At 50.0% G+C, this 24,556-nt stretch overlaps 1 protein-coding gene across 1 annotated transcript in view; it reads left to right on the top strand.

Moving 5' to 3' along the window:
- pam (peptidylglycine alpha-amidating monooxygenase) overlaps positions 1-24,556 on the top strand; it is a 255,985-nt gene that overhangs the window by 191,962 nt on the left and 39,467 nt on the right. Inside the window, exons 16-17 of the mRNA XM_085987745.1 lie at positions 10,401-10,517; positions 15,832-15,904. Coding sequence (XP_085843871.1) covers positions 10,401-10,517; positions 15,832-15,904 — 190 coding nt within the window. The remainder of the gene's footprint in view (positions 1-10,400; positions 10,518-15,831; positions 15,905-24,556) is intronic.

Raw genomic sequence — 24,556 nt, 5'->3', positions numbered from 1 at the left:
GTGTGTACCATATACAAGATGCACTGCAGCAACTCGCCAAGGCTTCTTCGGCAGCACCTCCCAAACCTGCGACCTCTTCCACCTAGAAGGACAAGGGCAGCAGGTGCATGGGAACACCACCACCTCCAAGTTACCCTCCAAGTCACACACCATCCTGACTTAGAAGTATATCACCGATCCTTCATCGTCGCTGGGTCAAAATCCTGGAACTCCCTACCTAACAGCACTGTGGGAGTACCTTCACCACACGGACTGCAGTGGTTCAAGAAGGCGGCTCACCACCACCTTCTCGAGGGCAACTAGGGATGGGCAATAAATGCTGGCTTTGACAGCGACGCCCAGATCCCATAAGCGAATAAAAAATACAGCAAGCAATTAGGAAGGCAAATGGCATGTTGGTTTAAGTACAAGAGTAAGGAAGTCTTGCTACAATTATACAGGGCTCGGGTGAGACCACGCCTGGAGTATTGTGCACAGTTGCCTCAGAGGCAATGCAATGAAGGTTCACTAGATTGATCCCTGGGATGTGAGGGTTATACTATGAGGTGGAATTGTGTAGAATGGGCCTATAATCTCTGCCATTTAGAAGAATGAGAGGTGATCTCATTGAAACATAAGATTCTGAGGGGGAATTGACAGGGTAGATCCTGAGAGGTTGTTTCCCCTGGCTGGAGTGTCTAGAACTAGGGGGCATAGTCTCAGGATAAGGGGTAGGCCTTTTAAGACTGAGATGAGGAGGAATTTCTTCACTCAGAGGGTTGTGAATCTTTGGAATTCTCTGCCCCAAAGTCCTATGGATGCTCAGTCGCTGAGTATATTCAAGGCTGAGACAGATAGATTTTTGGACTCCAGAGGAATTAAGGGATTTGGGGATAGGGCAGGAAAATGGAGTTGAGGTCGAAGATCAGCCATGGTCCTATTGAATGGCGGAGCAGACTCAAGGGGCCGTATGGCCTACTCCTGCTCCTAATTCTTATGTTCTTATGGGGGTGAAAAATTTGGGGCGATAACTTTTAAAAGTTTGAAAAATAAGCGGCAGACGCTATGTTTTTCTAACTTTAAAAAAATTCATTTTTCTCGCTCCAAGAGGGAGGTGGAGCACTAATTCAAGCGCTCCACTTCCATCTTGGAGCGCGATCGGCAGCAGGAGGGGCGGTGAGTTCTGCACACTGGGCCGTGCAGCACTGCCGTGTTGGGCCATCGCTGCAGGCTCTACAAAAGAAAGGGCACCTACCTGGACCACCAAGGGAGCTGCGAACCTGATTGATCGCGGGCAAGAACCCGCAATAAAAACAGATCAAAAAAGGTACTTTTTTTTTTTTTACTTACCTTGGCCACCTCACCTTTAAGCATCACCCCCGAAGCGGCCGGTCACCTGATGCACATCCCCTGAAGCTGGCGTTTTCACCCGGCGATGCTTCAGGGGGCGGAAATGAATTTCAGGTCCAGGGTGCTACCGGGGCGATGCATGGCTGGATGATGTCACGATCTCCGGCTGCAGGCGGGCGTGGCGATAAGGGTTACCGCCGCCGCAAACCGGCAGGTGAATTTCACGGGCGGCAAGACCTCAGCGCTCCGTTATCGCCCCCCGCAGGTGTTAACAGGAGGCGCTAAGGCACCGAATTTCTAGCCCCATGTACCTTCCTGCAGGTGTCCTAATCGCCTGCTCAAAAGAGCAGGTTAATATGGGGACACTGCGGAAAGGAAGTGGGATCGGACAGGGTATGTAACTCCTGTTATTTTAACTGCCACCATCCAGCCCAATTAAAATTGGGGCCATAGTTCTTGATCCCTGAAGCAAAGTTTCGGGATATTCCAGCATTATGAAGAAATATTAAAGAACACACCGTTGATAAATAGTTAAATGCACATGTACCATATTCAGATAACTGCTCTGCAGAGGTGGAAGTAGGCTGCCTTTGTGATGGGGAGGATATGAGATCAGAAGCTCGGTTTGGGGTCATATAGGACGCAACGTGAACATGCAGTTTCAACCTGGGACAGTGGCCGGGGAGGGAAATGGAATCAGTAGTGAGGTTAGAGTTTGTGGCAGGGACCAAAGCCGATGGTTTCGATCTTCCCAGTGTTTAACTGGAGGAAGTTGTGGTTCATCCAGGACAGGATGTCGGACAAGCAGGCTGACAACACAGAGGCAGAGGAGAGTTCGAGAGAGGTGGTGGAGATGTCGAGCTGGGTGGTGTTGGTGTGTATGTGGAACCTGACGTCACATCTTTGAGTGATGTCGCTGAGTGGCAGCATATGGATGAGGAAGTGGAGGGGGCCAAAGATAGATCCCTGTGGGAGTCGAGAAGTAACTGTCAGCAACTCTGCTGACCAGTTCTCTCTGACCTTCAGCTCAGATTCAAACCCCACATTCTATCCATGACCAAGAACCCTTGCTTTCACCTCCGCAACATTGCTTGCTGACCTCAATCCTCCTCTGCACTAAAACTTATACATGATTTTGTCACCTCCAGACTCAACTATACCAATACCCTCCTTGCTGGCCTTCCATCCTCCACCCTCCATAAATTCCAACTTGTTCAAAACTCTAGTGCATATATCCTGGCCTTATTATGTCGTACTTGCCTATCATCCCGACCTCACTGACCAACTTTGGCTCCATGTTCACTAATCCACTCCATTCAAAATCCTTGTCTTAGTTTTAAATCCCACCATGACTTTGCCTCCCCTCCGGATCCAACCTCATACCCTCTCCATCACCAAGACCGCCTACTTCCACCCACCCGCTGCCAAAAGCCTTATCCATGGTTTTGTTACCTCCAGACTGGACCATTCCAATGCCCTCCCGGCCAGCCTCCCATCTTCAACCTTCGTAAACTTGAGATCATCCAAAACTCTGCTGCCCATATCCAAACTCGCAATGTCCCATTCATCCATTACTCCTGTGTTTGCTGACCTACATTGGCTCCTGTCCAGCAATGCCTCGAATTTAAAGTTTTCATAGAGTCATAGAGTTATACAGCACAGAAAGAGGCCCTTTGGCCCATCGTGTCTGCACTGGCCATCAAGCCCTATCTATTCTAATCCCATTTTCCAGCACTTGGTCCATAGCCTTGTATGCTGTGGCGTTTCAAGTGCTCCTCTAAATGCTTCTTGAATGTTGTGAGGGTTCCTGCCTCTACCACCCTTTCAGGCAGTGAATTCCAGATTCCAACCACCCTCTGGGTGAAAACGTTTTTCCTCAAATCCCCTCTAAACCTCCTGCCCCTTACCTTCAAACTATGCCCCTTGGTTATTGACCCCTCTGCTAAGGGGAAAAGTTCCTTTCTATCTACCCTATCTATGTCCCTCATAATTTTGTACATCTCAATCAGGTCCCCCCCTCAGCCCTCTCAGCTCTTAGGAAAACAACCCCAGCCTGTCCAGTCTCTCTTCATAGCTGAAGCACTCCAGCCCAGGTAACATCCTGAATCTCCTCTGTAACCTCTCCAATGCAATCATATCCTTCCTATAGTGTGGCGACCAGAACTGCACACAGTATTCCAGCTGTGGCCTAACTAGCGTTTTGTACAGCTCCATCATAACCTCCCTGCTCTTATATTCTATGCCTCGGCTAATGAAGGCAAGTATCCCATATGCCTTTTTAACCATCTTATCCACCTGTTCTGCTGCTTTCAGGGATCTATGTACATGCACACCAAGGTCCCTCTGATCCTCTGTCCTTCCTAGGGTCCTACCATTCATTGTGTATTCCCTTGCCTTGTTAGTCCTCCCAAAATGTATCACCTCTCACTTTTCAGGGTTAAATTCCATTTGCCACTGTTCCGCCCATCTGACCAACCCGTCTATATCGTCCTGTAGCCTGAGGCTTCCCTCCTCGCTATTTACCACTCCACCAATTTTCGTGTCATCTGCGAACTTGCTGATCATACATCCTACATTCATATCTTAAATCATTAATGTACACTACAAACAGCAAAGGACCCAGCACCGATCCCTGATATACACCATTGGACACAGGCTTCCAGTCACAAAAACAACCTTCGACCATCACCCTCTGCCTCCTGCCACTAAGCCAATTTTGGATCCAATGTCCCAATTTGCCCTGGATCCCATGGGCTCTTACCTTCTTGACCAGTCTCCCATGCGGGACTTTGTCAAAAGCCTTACTGAAGTCCATGCCGACTACATCAACTGCACTACCCTCATCCACACATGGTCACTTGTCAAAAGCCTTACTGAAGTCCATGTAGACTACATCAACTGCACTACCCTCATCCACACATGGTCACCCCCTCAAAATTCAATCAAATTGGTTAGACATGATCTCCCCCCTACAAAGCCATGCTGACTATCCTTGATTAATCCTTGCCTCTCCAAGTGGAGACTAATTCTGTCCCTCAGAATTTTTTCCAATAATTTCCCTACCACTGATGTTAGGCTCACTGGCCTGTAATTCCCTGGTTTATCCCTACTACCCTTCTTGAATAATGGTACTATGTTAGCTGTTCTCCAGTCCTTTGGCACCTCCCCTGTGGCCAGAGAGGTTCTGAAAATTTGTGTCGGCGCCCTGCAATCTCCTCCCTTGCCTCACACAGCAGCCTGGGATACATCTCATCAGGGCCTGGGCATTTATCCACTTTGAAGCCCGCTAAAACCGCTAGTACCTCCTCCCTCTCAATATTAATTTGTTCAAGTATATCACAATCCCCATGCCTGATTTCTATGCCTACATCGTCCTCCTCCATAGTGAACACAGATGCAAAATATTCATTTAAAACCTCACCTACATCTGCTGGCTCTACACACAATTGCCACTTTAGTCCCTAATGGGCCTTACTCTTTCCCTGGTTATCCTCTTGCCCTTAATATAATTATAAAACACCTTGGGATTTTCCTTTATTTTGCCTGCCAGTGTTTTTTCATGCCCCCCTCACTCTCCTAATTTCTTTTTTAAGTACTCCCCTGCACTTATCTATACTCCTCTAGGGCTTCCACTGTTTTTAGTCCTTTGTTTCTGCCAAAAGCCTCCCTTTTTTTCCCTAATCCATTCTTGTATATCCCTTGACATCCAGGGTTCCCTGGGTTTGTTGGTCCCACCCTTGACCTTTGCAGGAACATGTTGGCATTGTACTCTCTCTATTTCCTTTCTGAAAGACTCCCACTGCTCTGATGTGGATTTTCCTATAAGTAGCTGATTCCAGTCCACTTTGGCCAGATCCTGCCTTCTCCTATTAAAATCGGCCTTCCCCCAATTTAGAACCATTATTTGCAGTCCATCTTTGTCCTTTTCCATGACTACCTTAAATCTCACCGAATTATGGTGACTATGACCAAAATGCTCTCCCACTGCCACATCTACCACTTGCCCGGCTACATTCCCTAGAATTAGGTCCAGTACCGCCCCCTCTCTTGTAGGACTTTTTACATGCTGGCTCAAAAAGCTCTCCTGGATGCGCTTTAAGAATTCCGCACCCGCTAAGTCTTTCACAATCTGACTATCCCAGTTAATAGTGGGGAAGTTGAAATCCCCTACTATTATTACCCTATTATTTCTACACTTCTCTGAGATTTAGAAACAATAGAAGATAGGAGCAGCAGTAGGCCATTCGGCCCCTCGAGCCCGCTCTGCCATTTAATGAGATCATGGCTGATCATCCAAATTCAGTACCCTGTCCCTGCTTTCTCCCCATATCCCTTGATCCCTTTAGCCTTAAGAAATATATCTAACTCCTTCTTGAATATATTTAATGAATTGGCCTCTACTGCCTTCTGTGGTAGAGAATTCCACAGGTTCACCACTCTCTGGGTGAAGAAATTCCTCCTTATCTCAGTCCTAAGTGGCTTACCCCTTATCCTTAGACTGTGACCCCTGGTACTGGACTCCCCGACCATCGGGAACATCCTTCCTGCATCTAATCTGTCTAGTCCTGTTAGAATTTTATAAGTTTCAATGAGATCCCCTCTCATTCTTCTAAACTCTAGCGAATATAAGCCCAATCGAGCCACTCGGAAAAAGACCCGTTTATTCCAACTCTTTGCTTCCTGTCTGCCAGCCAGTTCTCTATCCAAGTCAGTACCTTACCCCCAATCCCATGTGCTTTAACTTTGCATGCTAATCCTTTATGCAGGACCTTATCGAAAGTCTTCTAAGAGTCCAAATACACCACATCCACTGGTTCTCCCTTATCTATTCTACCAGTTACATCCTCAAAAAATTTCAGTAGATTAGTCAAGCATGATTTACCTTTTGTAAATCCATGTTGACTTTGTCCGATCCTGTCGCTGTTTTCCAAGTGCTCTGCTATTACATCTTTTATAATGGACTATAGCATTTTCCCCGCTACCAATGTCAGGCTTACCAGTCTATAATTCCCCGTTTTCTCTCTAGCACCTTTTTTAAATAGTGAGGTTATAGTAGCTACCCTCCAATCCATGGGAACTGTTCCAGAGTCTTATCGAATTTTGGAAGATGACCAGCAATGCATCTACTATTTCTAGGGCCACTTCCTTAAGTACCCTAGGATGTAGATTATCGAGCCCTGGGGATTTATCGGCCTTCAATCCTGTCAATTTCCCTAACATCATTTCCCTACAAATACTGATTTCATTCAATTCCTCCCTCTCATTAGACCCTATGCTCCCCGACATCTCTGGGAGGTTATTTGTGTCCTCCTTTGTGAAGATAGAACCAAAGTATGTATTTAATTGGTTCGCATTTCTTTGTTCTCCATTATAAATTCCCCTGATTCTGACTGCAAGGGACCTACGCTTGACTTCACCATTCTTTTTCTCTTCACATATCTATAGAAGCTTTTACAGTCAGTTTTTATGTTCCCTGAAAGCTTACTCTCATACTCTATTTTCCCCCTCTTAATTAATCCTTTTGTCCTCCTTTGCTGAATCCTAAACTGCTCCCAATCTGATGGTTTGCTTCTTTTTCTGGCCAATTTATATGTCCTCTCCTTGGATCTTATGCTATCCCTAATTTCCCTTGTTAGCCACGGTTGAGCCACCGTTTTTGTTTTATTTTTATGCCAGACAGGGATGAACAAATTCATCCATGCGATCTATAAATGTTTGCCATTGCCTATCCACCGTCAACCCTTTAAGTAACATTCCCCAATCCATCCTAGCCAACTCACGCCTCATACCGTCGTAGTTTCCTTTATTTAAATTCAGGACCCTAGCCTCTGAGTCAACTACTTTACTCTCCATCTTAACGAAGAATTCTACATATTATGATCGCTCCTCCCCAAGGGGCCTCGCACAACAAGATTGCTAATTAATCCTTTCTCATTACATAATACCAAGTCTAAGATGGCCTGATCTCTAGTTGGTTCCTCGACATATTGGTCCAGGAAACCATCCCGTATACACTCTTGGAATTCCTCCTCCACAGTATTGTTACTAATTTGGTTAGCCCAATCTATATGTAGATTAAAGTCACCCATGATAACTGCTGTGCCCTTATTGCACGCATCTCTAATTTCCCGTTTAATGCCATCCCCAACCTCAACATTACTGTTTGGGGGTCTGTATACAACTCCCACTAACGTTTTCTGCCCCTTGGTATTTCTCAGCTCTACCCATACAGATTCCACATCATCAGAGCTAATATCCTTCCTTACAATTGTGTTAATCTGCTCTTTAACCAGCAATGCTACCCCACCTCCTTTTCCTTTTTGCCTGTCCTTCCTGAATATTGAATACCCCTGGATGTTGAATTCCCAGCCTTGGTCACCCTGGAGCCAAGTGTCCGTAATCCCAATTATATCATATCCGTTTACATCTACTTACGCAGCTAATTCATCTACCTTATTACAAATGCTCCTCGCCTTAAGACACAAAGCCTTCAGGTTTGTTTTTTTAACACTCTTAGTCCTTTCAGAATTATTATTTACTGTGGCCCTGTTTGATTTACACCCTTGATTTCTCTGCCTTCCACTTTAGCTTTTCTCCTTCCTGTCTTTTGCTTCTATCCTTGCTTCCCTGTCCTCTGTCTCCCTGCACAGGTTCCCAACCCCCTGCCATTTTAGTTTAAACCCTTCCCAACAGCACTAAATCAAATCAATACCACTAATTACACCACAATTAACTGATATACACAAGAGCCCTTGTTTACTACCACTCCCCGCTACACAACAGAGACCTTAGAAACTATAAACCACAAAAATTAAGACCTTAGAAACTTTATAAACTATTAATCTTAAATGTCAAATTATAGAGTAGTATAAGTGCACACCCAATCAGCTGCTTCCTCTTGCCCGCATCACTTTTTGAACCGTGATGTTGCTCTGGAACGCTGCCGCCGGTCATTGGTAAGTCTCTGAGGGAAAAAAGCCCGTGAAAGTGAACTTCAATACTCACTGTGCTGCCGCCCTCCTGCTGCTCCTGACACCGGTCTCCATATCTGTTCCTCTATCTTCCCCTGACTGTTTGGGGGCCTATAGTACACTCCTAGCAAAGTGCTTGCCCCCTTTTTGTTTTTAGGTTCTACCCATATGGCCTCATTAGAGGAACCTGCTAAGATATCATCCCTCCTTACAGCAGTAATTGACTCCTTGATTAATATTGCGACACCCCCTCCTTTTACACTCCCCTCTGTCTCGCCTGAAGATTCTATACCCCAGAATATTGAGCTGCCAGTCCTGCCCCTCCCTCAACCATGTCTCTGTGATAGCAACAATATCATACTCCCATGTGTTCATCAACACCTTCAATTCATCTGCCTTACTCGCAAGACTCCTTGCATTAAAATAAATGCCATCCAGCCTTGCCATACTCCCTTGTGCCGTTACATATTTGCTCTACCTTCCAGGCTGACTTGTTTTTTCTTCTATATTTGGCTGTGCATCACCCCCTACTACAGCTCCACTCCGTATCCCATCCCCCTGCCAAGTTAGTTTAAACCCCCCCAACAGTACTAGCAAACCTCCCCGCAAGGATGTTGGTCCCGTTCCGGTTCAGGTGCAACCCATCCAACTTGTACAGGTCCCACCTTCCCCAGAAGCAGACCCAGTGATCCAGGAAACTAAAGCCCTCCCTCCTGCACCAACTCTTTAGCCACGCATTCATCTGTGTTCAAGTCCTTCCATGGCCTCGCCCCTCTCTATCTTTGTAACCTCCACAATCTTCTAAGATCTCTACATTCTTCCAATTTAGGCCTCTTGTACATCCCCAATTTCGTTTGCCCCAACATTAGTAGCTGTGCATTATAATAATACTCCTGTGACTCACCTTGGGACATTTTACTATAAATGCACGCTGTTGTTGTATTTATTATTTTCTCAACTTCCTCTTTTGGTATCTTTGTGCTCCCCATCATTCCTTTCTGAGAGGGAGATTAATTGTCCAGCTTCCAAACCTCAGCCAATGCTCCTCTGCTTCTGGTGGTAGGAGACACACAAGCGTGGTCTGGGTTGACTTTTTTTCCTGATTTTTCTCCCAGTGGGGAAGTACCTGATCTTCGCTTATCACTTTCTCATGATGGCGAGGCTGAAATTGTGAATTCACTGAGAGAAATAGAAAATGCAAACCTGCGTCTCAGCACTGTGATATTTTGCCATTCCAGTACCATACATTTGAACTCTTAATTTTCGGGGAGGGAGCGCAGCACATGTCAGCGACCGGGAAACGAGGAAATACCGGGAAGGCGGAGGTCCTGCCGAGGAGAAGTCGTGGGAGAGGAGAGATTGTGGGGTAGGGGGCAGGAGAGAGATCATGGCAGAAGGTTTGCTTGAGTGGCCGGGGGGAAGCACTCCTGCTCCTCCTGGGACATGCACAGTGCTGGAAAAGCACTTGCATGCTGGATCTGGCCGCTCCCACCGCCCTTCAGCTGCCAGGTTGCTGAGGCTTGGGAAACCTGGCCTGCAGCTGTTAAATTTAAATTGCTGCCAAAATCTGAGGAACGGAGCCTCATTAACATATTATAATCACTGACCCGCCTCTCCAGAGCGGGTTACTCGGCCGACCCCAAACCCGCCGTGGTTAAACCAGAAATAGGTGCGTTTGTGATGGGTTGGGTTCAGGTTTCACATTTTTAACAAATTATCTCCCTCGACCCCCTCACACCCATTGTGCGGGGGTTAAATTTCCCCAATATTTCTGTCAATGGCATGCTTCTATTTCTTTGATCCATATATAATATCTTCTGAATCCTAGAGCTCAACCAATCTGACATTACATTGATGTTTTACTAAAAAGGTTTACGAATACTTTGTCCTGAACATCACCAATCTTGCAGCAAAATTTAAAAAGTACAGATGCATTATTCAGTTGTTGGCTTAGGATTTTATGTCTGTTTGGGAAAGAGAAAGGTCACATGCTACATTTAACGTGCTGGATAGGTAGTTTTTACATTAGGTATGGTCAAATGGAGATGCTGCAATTCACTGACAATACTAATAATTTACTCCTGTTTTCCTCCACTGTAGTTCTTTTGACCAAAAACATATATATCAGCCTCAAGGTATTGGACCAATTCAATACAACACTATCCTTACTTTGGATCCAGTCAGTGTGAAAGTGCTTAATGCTGTGGGAGCAAATATGTAAGTACAGATGACAGTGAACATTTTCTCGAACTATTCTATTGTTTCACTTGCAGATTTTGTCTCTAATAAAGTGCAGTTGCTAGTCTGTAATATTTGTTGATGAAGTCGCCCGATCCAGCTATTTCGAAAACACTTCTCAAATGCTACATGTTCAAATTTATAACATTTTTCTCCTCCAAGAATGCTTTTTTTCAAAGCCTTAAATTGACTTGAGATTTTAATTAGTTTGTCATCTGTAATCTGTTTTTTGTTTAGAGTATTAGAATCCATCTCCTGACAGATAAATGTGCAAAGATATTGACATGGAACGACATCCATTGTATAAATAATTATTTCCATACATTTCCTGAAAAGCAGGAAGTTATTGCCAGTAACCAGCACACCTCTACAGTTATCTTTTAATGCATCCAGAAGATCGGAAACTACTCATATAGGATAACCTAGATTCAAGCGTTTTTCCAAGAAACAAATGCATAGCAACTGGATTTAAATTTAAAACCCACAGTAGGTAGGACTGTCACAGGGCAGCAATTGATGTGGTCATTGGACCTCCCTCCAAAGTCATGGCTCTTGGTGAAGATAATGAGGCAGAAATTCCGGTCCCTACGGGTGGGTACGCACCGTGTACTCACCCGTAGGGCCAACGGAAATGCCGGTTTTAGGCATACACTGCGCATGCGCTGGAAACTGGCATTTCTGATCTGTCAAAAATGCCCTTGACAGACCCTCCGACTGCGCTGGAGCAGGGCCTCTGCGGGTGGAGAGTTCCGTTTTTTGGAGATCCTCCGCCCGCAGAAAACACTTATGATTCTTGCGCCTGGTAAAAGCAGGCGCAAGGCCAGCTTTTACCAGGATAAGAGTTGAATAAAGTAAAAAAAAAATTCCACTGATTTATCATTTAAAAATACTTTAAAGAAACGTAAGTTTATTTTTAGCCCCGTTAAAAACTTTAATTTTTTTTCATAAAATAAAATTTTTGTTTAAAATACTTAGGCCTAGAGCGCCAAGCTCGCCTGGGCGCCGGAATTACCGCTCCGGATGGAGCCGCTTGCGCCAGCCAGAAATCCAGTTTCAGCGCCCCAAATGGAAGCGGGGCGCTGCTCGAGGCACCCCGCTTCCCTCTTGGGGCGCTGCAACTGAATATTGCAGTGCACCATGCCGCAGCGCCACATGCTGCGGCACAGTACGCTGTGGTACTGCAGGCCTTCCTCCCCCTCTTAAAGGGGAGGGGCCTGCACCAGCGCGATCAGAGATCGCGAATGCCGGCAAAAGAGCCCGGCACCGAGGAGAAGTGCCGGGCTCTTGGGACACAGCCGGCACTGCCCGGGGGGGGGCTCAGGAGGCCGGGGACGGCGGCGCGAGGAGGTGCTGGCAGGCGGCCAGCGAAAAAAATGGCCGCCCCGCACCTCCCCTGTTATTAGCGCCACTACCGCCGCAGGTAGGCCCCCCTGAACCAGTCACAAATTGCGACCGGCATTACAGCGGGGGGCGTGACCAAATATCGCGATCGGGGCGGTAGCGGGGCGCTGCGCACACCGATGACATCATCGGTGGTGGCGCAGCGCTACAGGCTAATGCCGCCATTAGCGCCCCGCTAAATTTTGCGGGAGGCATGGCCAGTGGCGCTAAACCCACTAAGTGCCCTCTTTGGGCGCTAACTGGTGGCGCAGCCCACCGAATTTCTAGGCCTCAATTTATGTAATTTAAAGTCATTTTAAAAATGTGATTTAAAAAAATTAAATTCATTTAAAGATTTAGGCCTAGAAATTCGGTGACGCCCCATTTGGGGCGGCAAGCTCGCCTGGGCATCGGAATTACCGCTCCGGACGGAGCCGCTTGCGCCAGCCCGATATTCAGTTTCAGCGCCCCAAACGGAAGCGGGGCGCTGCTCGACGTGCCCCGCATCCCTCTTGGGGCGCTGCAACTGAATATCGCAGCGCAACGTGCCGCAGCGCCACACGCTGCGGCACGGCGTGCTGCGGTACTGCAGGCCTTCCTCCCCTTCTTAAAGGGGAGGGGCCTGCACCAGCGCGATCAGAGATCGCGAGTGCCGGCAAAAGAGCCCAGCACCGAGGAGAAGTGCTGGGCTCTTGGGACACAGCCGGCACTGCCGGGGGGGGTGCTCAGGAGGCCGGGGACGGCGGCGCGAGGAGGTGCTGGCAGGCAGCCAGCAAAAAAAATGGCTGCCCCGCACCGCCCCTTTAATTAGGGCCACTACCGCCGCAGGTAGGCCCCCCTGAACCGGTCGCAAATTGCGACCAGCGTTACAGCGGGGGGCGCGACCAAATATCGCGATCGGGGCTGTAGCGGGGCGCTGCGCACACCGATGACATCATCGGTGGCGGCGCAGCGCTACAGGCTAACACCGCCATTAGCGCCCCGCTAAATTTCGCGGGAGGCGTGGCCAGTGGCGCTAAACCCACTAAGTGCACTCTTTGGGCGCTAACTGGTGGCGCAGCCCACCGAATTTCTGGGCCTTACTATGTTTTTGGGGGCGATCTCTATTCATATATTTGACAGGTCTTCCTGTCAAATGTATGAATGGAGATTCCCTTCTCTGATTGACTCCCCATGGCCCACGTGATCCTAGGGACGCTGTGAACCGCCTGCGCCTATGGGATACGCGTGCCCTGCACACCGGCAGTTTGGTGAGGCCCAGCAACGGAACTCTGCGCCTCCCGGGAGCCCTCCTGTCCAGGCGCAGATTTTTCCAGATCGCAGCCCTCCACCCGCGGGAGGCCTGCGAACGGAATTTCTGAGCCAATACTTTCTGTGGTGCTGAAAAGTGACAGCCCAAAGACAGACTCCAATCAGAGTTTGTCTAAACCTGCAAGAAACTATATACACAACCTGAAGTTACAGAACTGCACAAACATTCTCCCAAATCCAAACACAACAAAAAGTTTCATTGTGTGAGTGTTTGGGCTTCTGAAGGATTGGCAGCCATATTATTGTAAATTTTCAAAGGGTAAGGGCTGCAAGGGCACCAATTCTTGTTTCCTGAGGGGGTGGGGGGCGGTGATGTTCCCCTATATCTCCTCTCTTTCCCTCCCCCCCCCCCCCCCCCCCCCCGGGCCTGGGCTGCTATGCCAAACTTCCCGTCTTCTTTCATATGGGATGGGGCGCTAGTGGCACAAATATTCACAATTTGCAGGAACCTTCCCCTGACCCTGAAAGCTCACCAGGGTCAGCTGAGAAGTTCCTGGCAGTCAGGATCCTGGCATAATTGCTGGGAACATTCACCCACAGATTTTTTCGAGCATACATTTTACCACTGAAATGCCTTTGGCATTCTGGCTCAAAGAACTAATGATGATTACTTTGTTTTTCTTAACGAGCAACTAGAAAATTAGATTGTCGATCAAGCTCTGCTCACTGTTGTAATTCAATAGTGGTGTTTATATGCAAGATTTTCCTCATATTCATTCCTATACTTTTATTTAGAATTTAAATATACTGTTACAAACATACAAACCTACAACAATGTCGGACATTAAAAGACTAACTGGTACATTAAAAGACTAACTGGTCCATCAAATTTGTTCCATACTGTCGAGGTAGAATTTATGCACACCATGACCCCAATCCACCCTCTCCCCACCAGCAGCCAGCCATGTAATCTCCCGGGAGAGGCAGAAAAACAAAGAAATAAACCCTAGGCCAATTTAGGAGAACATAAACTTTGGAAAATTCCTCTCCAATCCCCAAAGGTGATAAAACAAGTTCCAGGTGACCTCAGTCACTGTTGAGACACATCTGCCAATCCTACTCCTTCCTTTTATACGCAGTGATATCAGCCAAGCTCGGAACACATCCAGCTCTCTTTTGGATGTTTGCCGTGAATCCGGACTCACTACAAGAGTTGGCAGCTTGTTCCATAGGTTCACAACTCTGAAAAGACATACGTCCTGACATCTAACCTAGTTCTATGCTTACTTAACTTATACTCATACCACCTGATCCTCTCGAATCTACCTAACTCAAATAGCCGATCTAAATGGGCTGAATCAAATCCTTTCAATCAAATCTCATCAGGAAACTAACTATAATGGATTTGCCAATGTCCAGTCACTCCGGGACGTAGGTTAAAATCTGTTCCAGACTAATGGTATCAAAGTCTGTTCTGTCGTAAAGGTAAAATGAGTTTTGACCGTCTCAGCCTATTCCCATAACGCAAAATTGATTACAATCTGGTACGAAATGAACATTCCTACGTAGACGGGCTGAGGTTGGCCAGTGTAAATCAAAGTGTTTAGTTAGGTGATGCTTTTGATTTGGGTTGAGGCAACATGCCGGGGTGGTGTAGAAGACTTTTACACCTGGCTATGCCATCCATGGCCTGGGAGTGTCTGTTGGCTGCCCAAAATGTAAAAACATCCCATTCCCCTGCACTGACGTCATCTGCCTTGAGAAGCGCAAAAGTAAATTCATGCAACATCAATAGGGCCCTGCAGCTGGCTTCAGTGACATGTGGCTAGGGAAGGTTAAAGAAATCCAGAGCTCTGGCTCCCAATTGCAATGCAGCAATTCCTGTTGCAAGTGTATATTTTATAGATATATATGGACACTAGGTGAGGACAAGATCAGGCTAATCTGTGGCTGGACCATTGTCAAACAGCCCATCAACACTCACTGCCCAAGCTCACACTATGAAGACATCAGGGCTGCTGGCACCTGTGTAACTATACCCTGACATGCCTTTGAGAGGGGGGCTAAGGGAAATAAATCATTTTTAAAATTTACTGAAAATTTTTCAGAAGTACGATTTTCAATCTTTCTGAAATCTACTTTCTTTAGACTTAAAAAAAAATACCTGTTTCAGTGGTTGGTATTTAGTGAAAGCAGATTGTCACAAGTTGATGAAAAGTCACATTATTAACATTTCTTAGTTTATAGATACTTTTCAAACTTCCTTGTAAATATTTGTGTGAAGACTAAATCCAAATTAGCTCAATATTGACAATGTTTCATCATGCAGTTCATGTATTATAAAATATGAAAGTAATATGCTCCCAACTATTTTTCTCTCCAATGTTTTACAACAAAAATCTTACCCTTTTAACTACTAGATAAACAGTACAGGAACTAACCTATCCCAAACCATCTGACAAGAGGCAACTTTGTAGCTTGAGAAAGCAAACAGTGGTACACTTGTGCCCATCATCTGATTGTTGTGATGACTGAAAATTGATGAAACTTAGCCCAGTTGTGACTACTATGTTGGGTCATTGGCTGCAAGTTTGCTAAATATATTTGTTGTTCAAATCAGTCGAGCATGATTTTACCTGACAACCTGTTATTCACCTTACAGTTTCTATCTACCCCACGGTATAAGCACAGACAAAGATGACAACTTCTGGGTAACTGATGTGGCACTTCATCAGGTAGGAGTCCAAGCTTGGTAAAGTCATAGGGGTTGAAATTAGATTAGGCCCGAAAATGGGCGCAGGGTTCATGATACGCGATCTGCCCGTGCTCATTTGAAAGTGGTGCAGGCAGCATACAAAATTCATGCTGCCTGCTCATTATAATGATTGGAGTGCGGAGCTCAGCATTAAACGCACTGTTGGTTGGCTCAGCGTTCAACAATCTCGAATGCAGTCTGCTGTCCAATAAAACTTTTTCCAGGCTCTCGGCACCTCTTAAAGGGGAAGTGCTTTATTGCAGAAGCACCTCATTGTCACTAACTGCAGCAATGGCACAACAGTGAAGAGAAAGGGCAGCTCGCTTCTCAGATGCAGAACTGGAGGCCTTGGTCCAGTGGGTATACAGAAGAAGACAGGTCTTCTACATGCAGGAGGCCTTTGAGACAGACTGCCAGAAGGCAGTGGAAGGAGATAGCGCAAGCAGTCAGCGCCACCCATGTTGCTGCCAGGACCTGGATCCAGTCCCGCAAGAAGTTTAATGACCTCACGCAAGTGATCAAGGTGAGTGAATGCATCATCAAATGCCGTATCCCACCAACTGCACCACTAGCCTCACACACTGCTCAATGCTCCACTCCCCCATCACTCACCTACCAACAATCTCAACTCATTCCTCACAATCATAGTCTCACATCAGCCTCACACACTTTCCACTGCTGCAAGCCTTACACACAATGTCAGCTATTCAACCATGATCGGCACATCACCCAAACACATTGCACCACGCTCACTGACACACTTCCCTTTCTCTTGCAGGTTAATGTGGCTCACAGCCAGTGTGAGCAGCAGCAGACAGACGGGGTTGAAGCACGCCTGCAGGACCTTACTGTGCTGGAGATAATTGGAGGGTTCGTTACTGAGGCTGTGATGAGCGGCGAGTTTGAAATCATTGATGATGACGGTATCCTCATACCTAATCCTCCTTCTCGCATCACACTTCCCCCTCATCGCACAACCTCTTCTCACTTACGAGCTGCTGATGGCATGCACATCTTGCTTTCTCCCCACTCCCCTTCTCACAGCCCGACCCTTGTACCTTTCTCCTTTCAGATACCCAAGAACTGCCAGCAGCCCAGCCAGTCCACGAACAACTAGAGGAGGAGAGTGATGGAGTAGAAGAGGCACCATCATTCGATCTGACACTCACAGGCACCAGCTCAGAAAATGGCACTGTGCAAACTTTAGAGGGTAGTATAGAGGCAGGACCTGCACGTGGTGAGTCACCGGGCATGAGTGGGCTGCAGCCAGGCCAGGGGGAAAGGGTAGCTCGGGTGCTTGCTCCCTAGAGGAAGAGTTTGCGCATGAGTTCTGCTCCACAGGACTCAGATGAGGACTTTGATGGGGCAGCCTTCAGAAGAAGGGTGATGGGCATGCACACAGAAATGCTTAGTGCAATGGCAGGCCTGTGAGAGAGCCTCTCGTCAATGTCAGGGAGCATGGAGGAGTCCAGCTCCAACATTGCTCGGGGCTTTGCTCAGAGCTTGGAGTCCATGATTTCCAGGATGGAAGTGATGGGCAACTCCATTAGAGCACTTGTTGACCCAGCCATGATGGAGGGTCTGATGGGCAATGTCACAGCTTCCATTGCAGCACAAGCATAAGCGACCCAATGTCTGAGTGTGGCACTGGAAGCTCAGACTGCGCTCATGCAGGCTCAGTTTGCCACCACGCAAGCTCAAACTGCTGTCATCGTGGCAGGGTTTATTGCTGTCATCGTGGCAGGGTTTACAAGTGTGGAAAGGGGCTTGCAGGGCCTCACAGCAGTCCAACAATCTGTGCTTCAACAGATGGCTAGGAATGCTGAGGTGCTGCCCCAGGCAATTGCAGTGGCTTCATGGAGCAAGAGCCTGCTATTCTCTCAGGATGAGTGCATTCGTACTCCCACCACTGCCACTCCGTCATTGCAGTTGTCATCCAGACTGCTGCCGCCCATGCCGAGATGGTGCAATCTACGGCCGGGCCGTCGAGGTCATCCTGCCAGACCATCTTCAGTCTCCCCCACTGAAAGTCAGCAGCCTTTCACCAGCCATACTGCAGCACTAGGGTAGCACTGCATTGGAGCACTAGAGTAGGCAAAGGAACACAAAAGACAGACACTAAGGGAATGCACAAGGGTGATTAGTTGACATTGTTTTGATTTGGATTTAATACATTTATAAATTACTAGCTGGAGTGCCCGGCGGTGCCGAGGGTTTTTTGAGGGCATGTTATGAAAAAAGTAGAAATCATTTTTATATATATAGATGAGTTTGTCTGTCTGTCTGTGTGGGAAGGAGAGAGAGAGAGAGAGAGAGAGAGAAGAGGAGAGAGAGAGAGAGGGAAGAGGAGAGAGGGAAGAGGAGAGAGAGAGAGGGGGAAGGAGAGAGAGGGGAAGGAGAGAGAGGGGGAAGGAGAGAGAGAGGGAAGGAGAGAGAGGGAGGAGAGAGGAGAGAGAGCGGGAAGAGGAGAGAGGGAGGGGAGAGAGAGGGAAGAGGAGAGAGAGGGAAGGAAAGAGGAGAGAGAGGAGAGAGAGGGAAGAGGAGAGAGAGGGAAGAGGAGAGAGAAGGGAAGAGGAGAGAGAGAGGGAAGAGGAGAGAGGAAGAGGAGAGAGAGAGAGGGAAGAGGAGAGAGAGAGAGAGAGAGAGAGAGGGAAGAGGAGAGAGGGGGAAGAGGAGAGAGAGAGGGAAGAGGAGAGAGAGAGGGAAGAGAGAGAGGAGGAGAGAGAGAGGGAAGAGGAGAGAGAGAGAGAGAGGGAAGAGGAGAGAGAGAGGGAAGAGGAGAGAGAGAGAGAGGGGAGAGGAGAGAGAGAGAGAGGGAAGAGGAGAGAGAGAGAGAGGAAGAGGAGAGAGAGAGGGAAGAGGAGAGAGAGAGAGGGAAGAGGAGAGAGAGAGAGGGAAGAGGAGAGAGAGAGAGGGAAGAGGAGAGAGAGAGAGGGAAGAGAGAGAGAGAGAGAGAGAGAGAGGGAAGGAGAGAGGAGAGAGAGCGGGGAAGAGGAGTGGGGGGGGTAGAGAGGGGAAGGAGAGAGAGGGGGAAGGAGAGAGAGAGGAAGGAGAGAGAGAGGGAAGGAGAGAGAGGAGAGGAGAGAGAGCGGGAAGAGGAGTGGGGGGGTAGAGAGAGGGAAGAGGAGAGAGAGGGAAGGAAGAGGAGAGAGAGAGAGAGGAGAGAGAGAGGGAAGAGGAGAGAGAGAGAGGAGAGAGAGAGGAAGAGGAGAGAGGGAAGAGAGAGAGAGGGAAGAGGAGAGAGAGAGAGAGAGGGAAGAGGAGAGAGAGAGAGAGGGAAGAGGAGAGAGAGAGAGAGGGAAGAGGAGAGAGAGAGAGAGAGGGAAGAGGAGAGAGAGAGAGAGGGAAGAGGAGAGAGAGAGAGAGGGAAGAGGAGAGAGAGAGAGGGAAGAGGAGAGAGAGAGAGAGGGAAGAGGAGAGAGAGAGAGAGGGAAGAGGAGAGAGAGAGAGAGGGAAGAGGAGAGAGAGAGAGGAAGAGGAGAGAGGGAAGAGGAGAGAGAGAGAGAGGGAAGAGGAGAGAGAGAGAGAGGGAAGAGGAGAGAGAGAGAGAGGGAAGAGGAGAGAGAGGAGAGAGAGGAAGAGGAGAGAGAGAGAGGGAAGAGGAGAGAGAGGGAAGAGGAGAGAGAGAGAGGAAGAGGAGAGAGAGAGAGGGAAGAGGAGAGAGAGAGAGGGAAGAGGAGAGAGAGAGGGAAGAGGAGAGAGAGAGAGGGAAGAGGAGAGAGAGAGAGGGAAGAGGAGAGAGAGAGAGGGAAGAGGAGAGAGAGAGAGGGAAGAGGAGAGAGAGAGAGGGAAGAGGAGAGAGCGAGAGGGAAGAGGAGAGAGAGAGAGGGAAGAGGAGAGAGAGAGAGGGAAGAGGAGAGAGAGAGAGGGAAGAGGAAGAGAGAGAGGGAAGAGGAGAGAGAGAGAGGGAAGAGGAGAGAGAGAGAGGGAAGAGGAGAGAGAGAGGGAAGAGGAGAGAGAGAGAGGGAAGAGGAGAGAGAGAGAGGGAAGAGGAGAGAGAGAGAGGGAAGAGGAGAGAGAGAGAGGGAAGAGGAGAGAGAGAGGGAAGAGGAGAGAGAGAGGGAAGAGGAGAGAGAGAGAGGGAAGAGGAGAGAGAGAGAGAGGGAAGAGGAGAGAGAGAGAGGGAAGAGGAGAGAGAGAGAGGGAAGAGGAGAGAGAGAGAGAGGAGGGAGGAGAGGGAAGGAGAGAGAGAGAGGGAAGGAGAGAGAGAGAGGGGGAAGGAGAGGGAGAGGGAAGGGGAAGGAGAGAGAGAGGGAGAGGGAAGGAGAGAGAGAGAGGGAAGGAGAGAGGGAGAGGGAAGGAGAGAGGGAGAGGGAAGGAGAGAGAGAGAGGGAAGGAGAGAGGAGAGGGAAGGAGAGAGGGAGAGGGAAGGTGAGAGGGAGAGGGAAGGAGAGAGAGGGAAGGAGAGAGAAAGAGAGAGAGAGGGAAGGAGAGAGAGAGGGAGAGGGAAGGAGAGAGAGGGGAAAGGAGAGAGAGAGAGGGGGGGAAGGAGAGAGAGAGAGAGAGGGGGAAGGAGAGAGAGAGGGAAAGAGAGAGAGAGAGGGGGAAGGAGAGAGAGGGGGAAAGAGAGAGAGAGGGGAAGGAGAGAAAGAGGGGGAAGGAGAGAGAGGGGAAGGAGAGAGAGGGGGGAAGGAGAGAGAGGGAGGGAAGGAGTGAGAGAGGGGGGGGGAAGGAGAGAGGGGGGAAGGAGAGAGGGGGGATGGAGAGAGGGAGAGGGAAGGAGAGGAGGGAGAGGGAAGGAGAGAGGGAGAGGGAAGGAGAGAGAGATAGGGAGAGGGAAGGAGTGAGGAGAGTGGAGAGGGAAGGAGAGAGGGAGAGGGAAGGAGAGGGAGAGGGAAGGAGAGAGGGAGAGGGAAAGAGAGAGAGAGGGAAGGAGAGAGAGGAGGGAGAGGGAAGGAGTGAGAGGGAGGGAAGGAGAGAGAGAGGGAAGGAGGAGAAGGAGAGTGGGGGAAGGAGAAGTGAGGAGAGAGAGGGGGAAGGAGAGAGGGGGAAGGAGAGAGAGAGAGAGGGAAGGAGAGAGTGGGGGAAGGAGAGAGAGAGGGAAGGAGAGAGAGAGAGAAGGAGAGAGAGAGGGGGAAGGAGAGAGAGGGGGAAGGAGAGAGGGGGAAGGAGAGAGAGAGAGAGAGAAGGAGAGGGAGGAGAGAGGGGGAAGGTGAGGGGGAAGGAGAGAGAAGGAGAGAGAGAGAGAAGGAGAGAGAGGGGGAAGGTGAGAGGGGGGAAGGAGAGAGAGAGAGAGGGAAGGAGAGAGAGGGGGAAGGAGAGAGAGGGAAGGAGAGAGAGAGAGAGGGAAGGAGTGAGAGAGAGAGAAGGAGAGAGAGGGGGGAAGGAGAGAGAGAGGGAGGAGAGAGAGAGGGAGGAGAGAGAGAGAGAGGAGAGAGAGAAGGAGAGAGTGAGAGGGAAGGAGAGAGAGGGGGAAGGAGAGAGGGAAGGAGAGAGAGGGGGAAGGAGAGAGAGAGGGGGGAAGGGAGAGAGTGAGGGAAGGAGAGAAAGAGGGGGAAGGAGAGAAAGAGGGGGAAGGTGAGAGAGGGGAAGGAGAGAGTGGGGGGCAGAGAGTGAGAGGGGGGGAAGAGAGAGAGGGGGGAAGGGAGAGGGGGGAAGGAGAGAGAGAGGGGGGAAGGAGAGGGAAGGTGAGAGAGGGTGAGGGAGGAGTGAGAGGGAGAGGGAAGGAGAGAGAGAGGGAAGGAGAGAGAGAGGGAGGGAGAGGGAAGGAGAGAGAGAGGGAAGGAGAGAGAAGGAGAGAGAGAGGGGGAAGGAGAGAGAGAGAGAGAAGGAGAGAGAGGGGGAAGGAGAGGGGGGAAGGAGAGAGAGAGGGGGAAGGAGAGAGAGGGGGAAGGAGAGAGAGAGGGGGAAGGAGAGAGAGGGGAAGGAGAGAAAGAGGGGGAAGGAGAGAGAGGGGGGAAGGAGAGAGAGGGAGGGAAGGAGAGAGAGAGAGAGAGAGAGAGGGGGGAAGGAGAGAGAGGGAAGGAGAGAGAAAGAGAGAGGGAAGGAGAGAGAGAAGGAGAGAGGGAAGGAGAGAGAAAGTGAGAGGGAAGGAGAGAGGGAAGGAGAGAGAAAGAGAGGGGGAAGGAGAGAGAAAGAGAGGGGGAAGGAGATAGAGAAGAGAGGAAGACACCCCGGGGAAGGGGCTGGACTCAGCCCGGCGGGTGAAGAAGGGCGGCCGCCATTTTGTGAGGTCGGCAGGAAGTTTGAATTGCGGCGGCCGAAGGAAGGAAGAAGGCGAGCTCTCCCACCCCTTCACTCTTTCCCTCCCTCACCCTCTCTCTCTCCCTCCCCCTCTCTCTCCCTGCCGCTCTCTCTCTTCCCTCCCCTCTCTCCCTGCCCCTCTCTCTCCCTGCCCCTCTCTCCCTCCCTCCCCGCGCTCTCTCTCTCCCCCCCTCCCTCCCCGCTCTCTGTCCCCCCCCCTCCCTCCCCGCTCTCTCTCCCCCCCTCCCTCCCCGCTCTCTCTCCCTCCCTCTCTCTCCCTCTCCCCCTCTCTTCTCCCTCCGACTCACCTCGGTACCAGAACGGAGTATATCCGACACCGGGAGGCCGGGTGCCCATCGCTGAGAAGCGAGCCCGGGGTTCCTCATGTTTAACCAGGCGGGCCTTTGGACCCGGTTGGCCGGGCGGCAGTGGAAGGCCTTTCGCTCCGTACTCCCATGTCCGATTTAGGTCGGTGACGTCTCGTTGGAAAGACCCGGTTTTCCCCGGTCCCGCACTAACGGCAGGAGAGAGAGGGAAGAGGAGAGAGTGAGGGAAGGAGAATTAAAATCCCGACTTGGTGACCCGGAGCCCCTGGTGCGACGCCGATCACCTCGCTTCCCTCTCCCCCGGGCTCTCGGGACGCGCGGTTGAAACCTCGGGGAAGGGGTAGGCAGTTTATCTTGCTCTCGGGCCGCCTGAAACGCCCCCTGTGACGCACCGCGCTTCCCCCGTATGATTGGTCAACCATCACGTCACTCAACGCTAATGAGCGGTAGGATTGGTCGAGCGTATTTTGAACGTTTTTTAAAAGTAAATATGCCTCTGACACTCCCCTGATTGGTCAACCGCTAATTAGCGGATTTTGAACGTTTTTTTAAAAGTAAATACGCCTAGGACACTCTCCTAATCATAAACTTTCTTTTGATATAACATATGTGTAGGTACGCACTATAACTTTTGAGTGATGCCCGGACAGACAGACAGACACCACGATCCTTTTATATATATAAATAAATATATATATATATACTAGCTGAAGTGCCCGGCGGTGCCGAGGCTTTTTTGAGGGCATGTTGTTGTTGGAAGAGAGAGAGAGCGACTGGGGGAAGAGAGAGAGCGACTAGGGGGGAAGAGAGCGAGAGACTGGGGGGAAGAGAGAGAGCGAGAGACTGGGGGGAAGAGAGAGAGCGAGAGACTGGGGGGAAGAGAGAGAGCGAGAGACTGGGGGGAAGAGAGAGAGCGAGAGACTGGGGGGAAGAGAGAGAGCGAGAGACTGGGGGGAAGAGAGAGAGCGAGAGACTGGGGGGAAGAGAGAGAGCGAGAGACTGGGGGGAAGAGAGAGAGCGAGAGACTGGGGGGAAGAGAGAGAGCGAGAGACTGGGGGGAAGAGAGAGAGCGAGAGACTGGGGGGAAGAGAGAGAGCGAGAGACTGGGGGAAGAGAGAGAGCGAGAGACTGGGGGAAGAGAGAGAGCGAGAGACTGGGGGGGAAGAGAGAGAGCGAGAGACTGGGGGGAAGAGAGAGAGCGAGAGACTGGCGGGAAGAGAGAGAGCGAGAGACTGGCGGGAAGAGAGAGAGCGAGAGACTGGGGGAAGAGAGAGAGCGAGAGACTGGGGGAAGAGAGAGAGCGAGAGACTGGGGGGGAAGAGAGAGAGCGAGAGACTGGGGGGAAGAGAGAGAGCGAGAGACTGGGGGAAGAGAGAGAGCGAGAGACTGGGGGGAAGAGAGAGAGCGAGAGACTGGGGGGAAGAGAGAGAGCGAGAGACTGGGGGAAGAGAGAGAGCGAGAGACTGGGGGGAAGAGAGAGAGCGAGAGACTGGGGGGAAGAGAGAGAGCGAGAGACTGGGGGGAAGAGAGAGCGAGAGACTGGGGGAAGAGAGAGAGCGAGAGACTGGGGGGAAGAGAGAGAGCGAGAGCGAGAGACTGGGGGAAGAGAGAGCGAGAGACTGGGGGGAAGAGAGAGCGAGAGACTGGGGGAAGAGAGAGAGCGAGAGACTGGGGGGAAGAGAGAGAGCGAGAGACTGGGGGAAGAGAGAGAGCGAGAGACTGGGGGGAAGAGAGAGAGCGAGAGACGGGGGAAGAGAGAGAGCGAGAGACTGGGGGGAAGAGAGGAGAGCGAGAGACTGGGGGAGAGAGAGAGCGAGAGACTGGGGGAAGAGAGAGAGCGAGAGACTGGGGGAAGAGAGAGAGCGAGAGACTGGGGGAAGAGAGAGAGCGAGAGACTGGGGGGAAGAGAGAGAGCGAGAGACTGGGGGAAGAGAGAGAGCGAGAGACTGGGGGGAAGAGAGAGAGCGAGAGACTGGGGGGAAGAGAGAGAGCGAGAGACTGGGGGGAAGAGAGAGAGCGAGAGACTGGGGAAGAGAGAGAGCGAGAGACTGGGGGAAGAGAGAGCGAGAGACTGGGGGGAAGAGAGAGCGAGAGACTGGGGGGAAGAGAGAGCGAGAGACTGG

The sequence above is a fragment of the Somniosus microcephalus genome, chromosome 1 (genome assembly GCF_052327205.1).
Source record: "Somniosus microcephalus isolate GS21.2 chromosome 1, FLI_Smic_1.0, whole genome shotgun sequence".
Classification (NCBI taxonomy): Eukaryota; Metazoa; Chordata; class Chondrichthyes; order Squaliformes; family Somniosidae; genus Somniosus; species Somniosus microcephalus.
The sequence above is the reverse complement of the archived record's forward strand: the minus strand, read 5'-3'. Positions and strand labels throughout refer to the sequence as shown.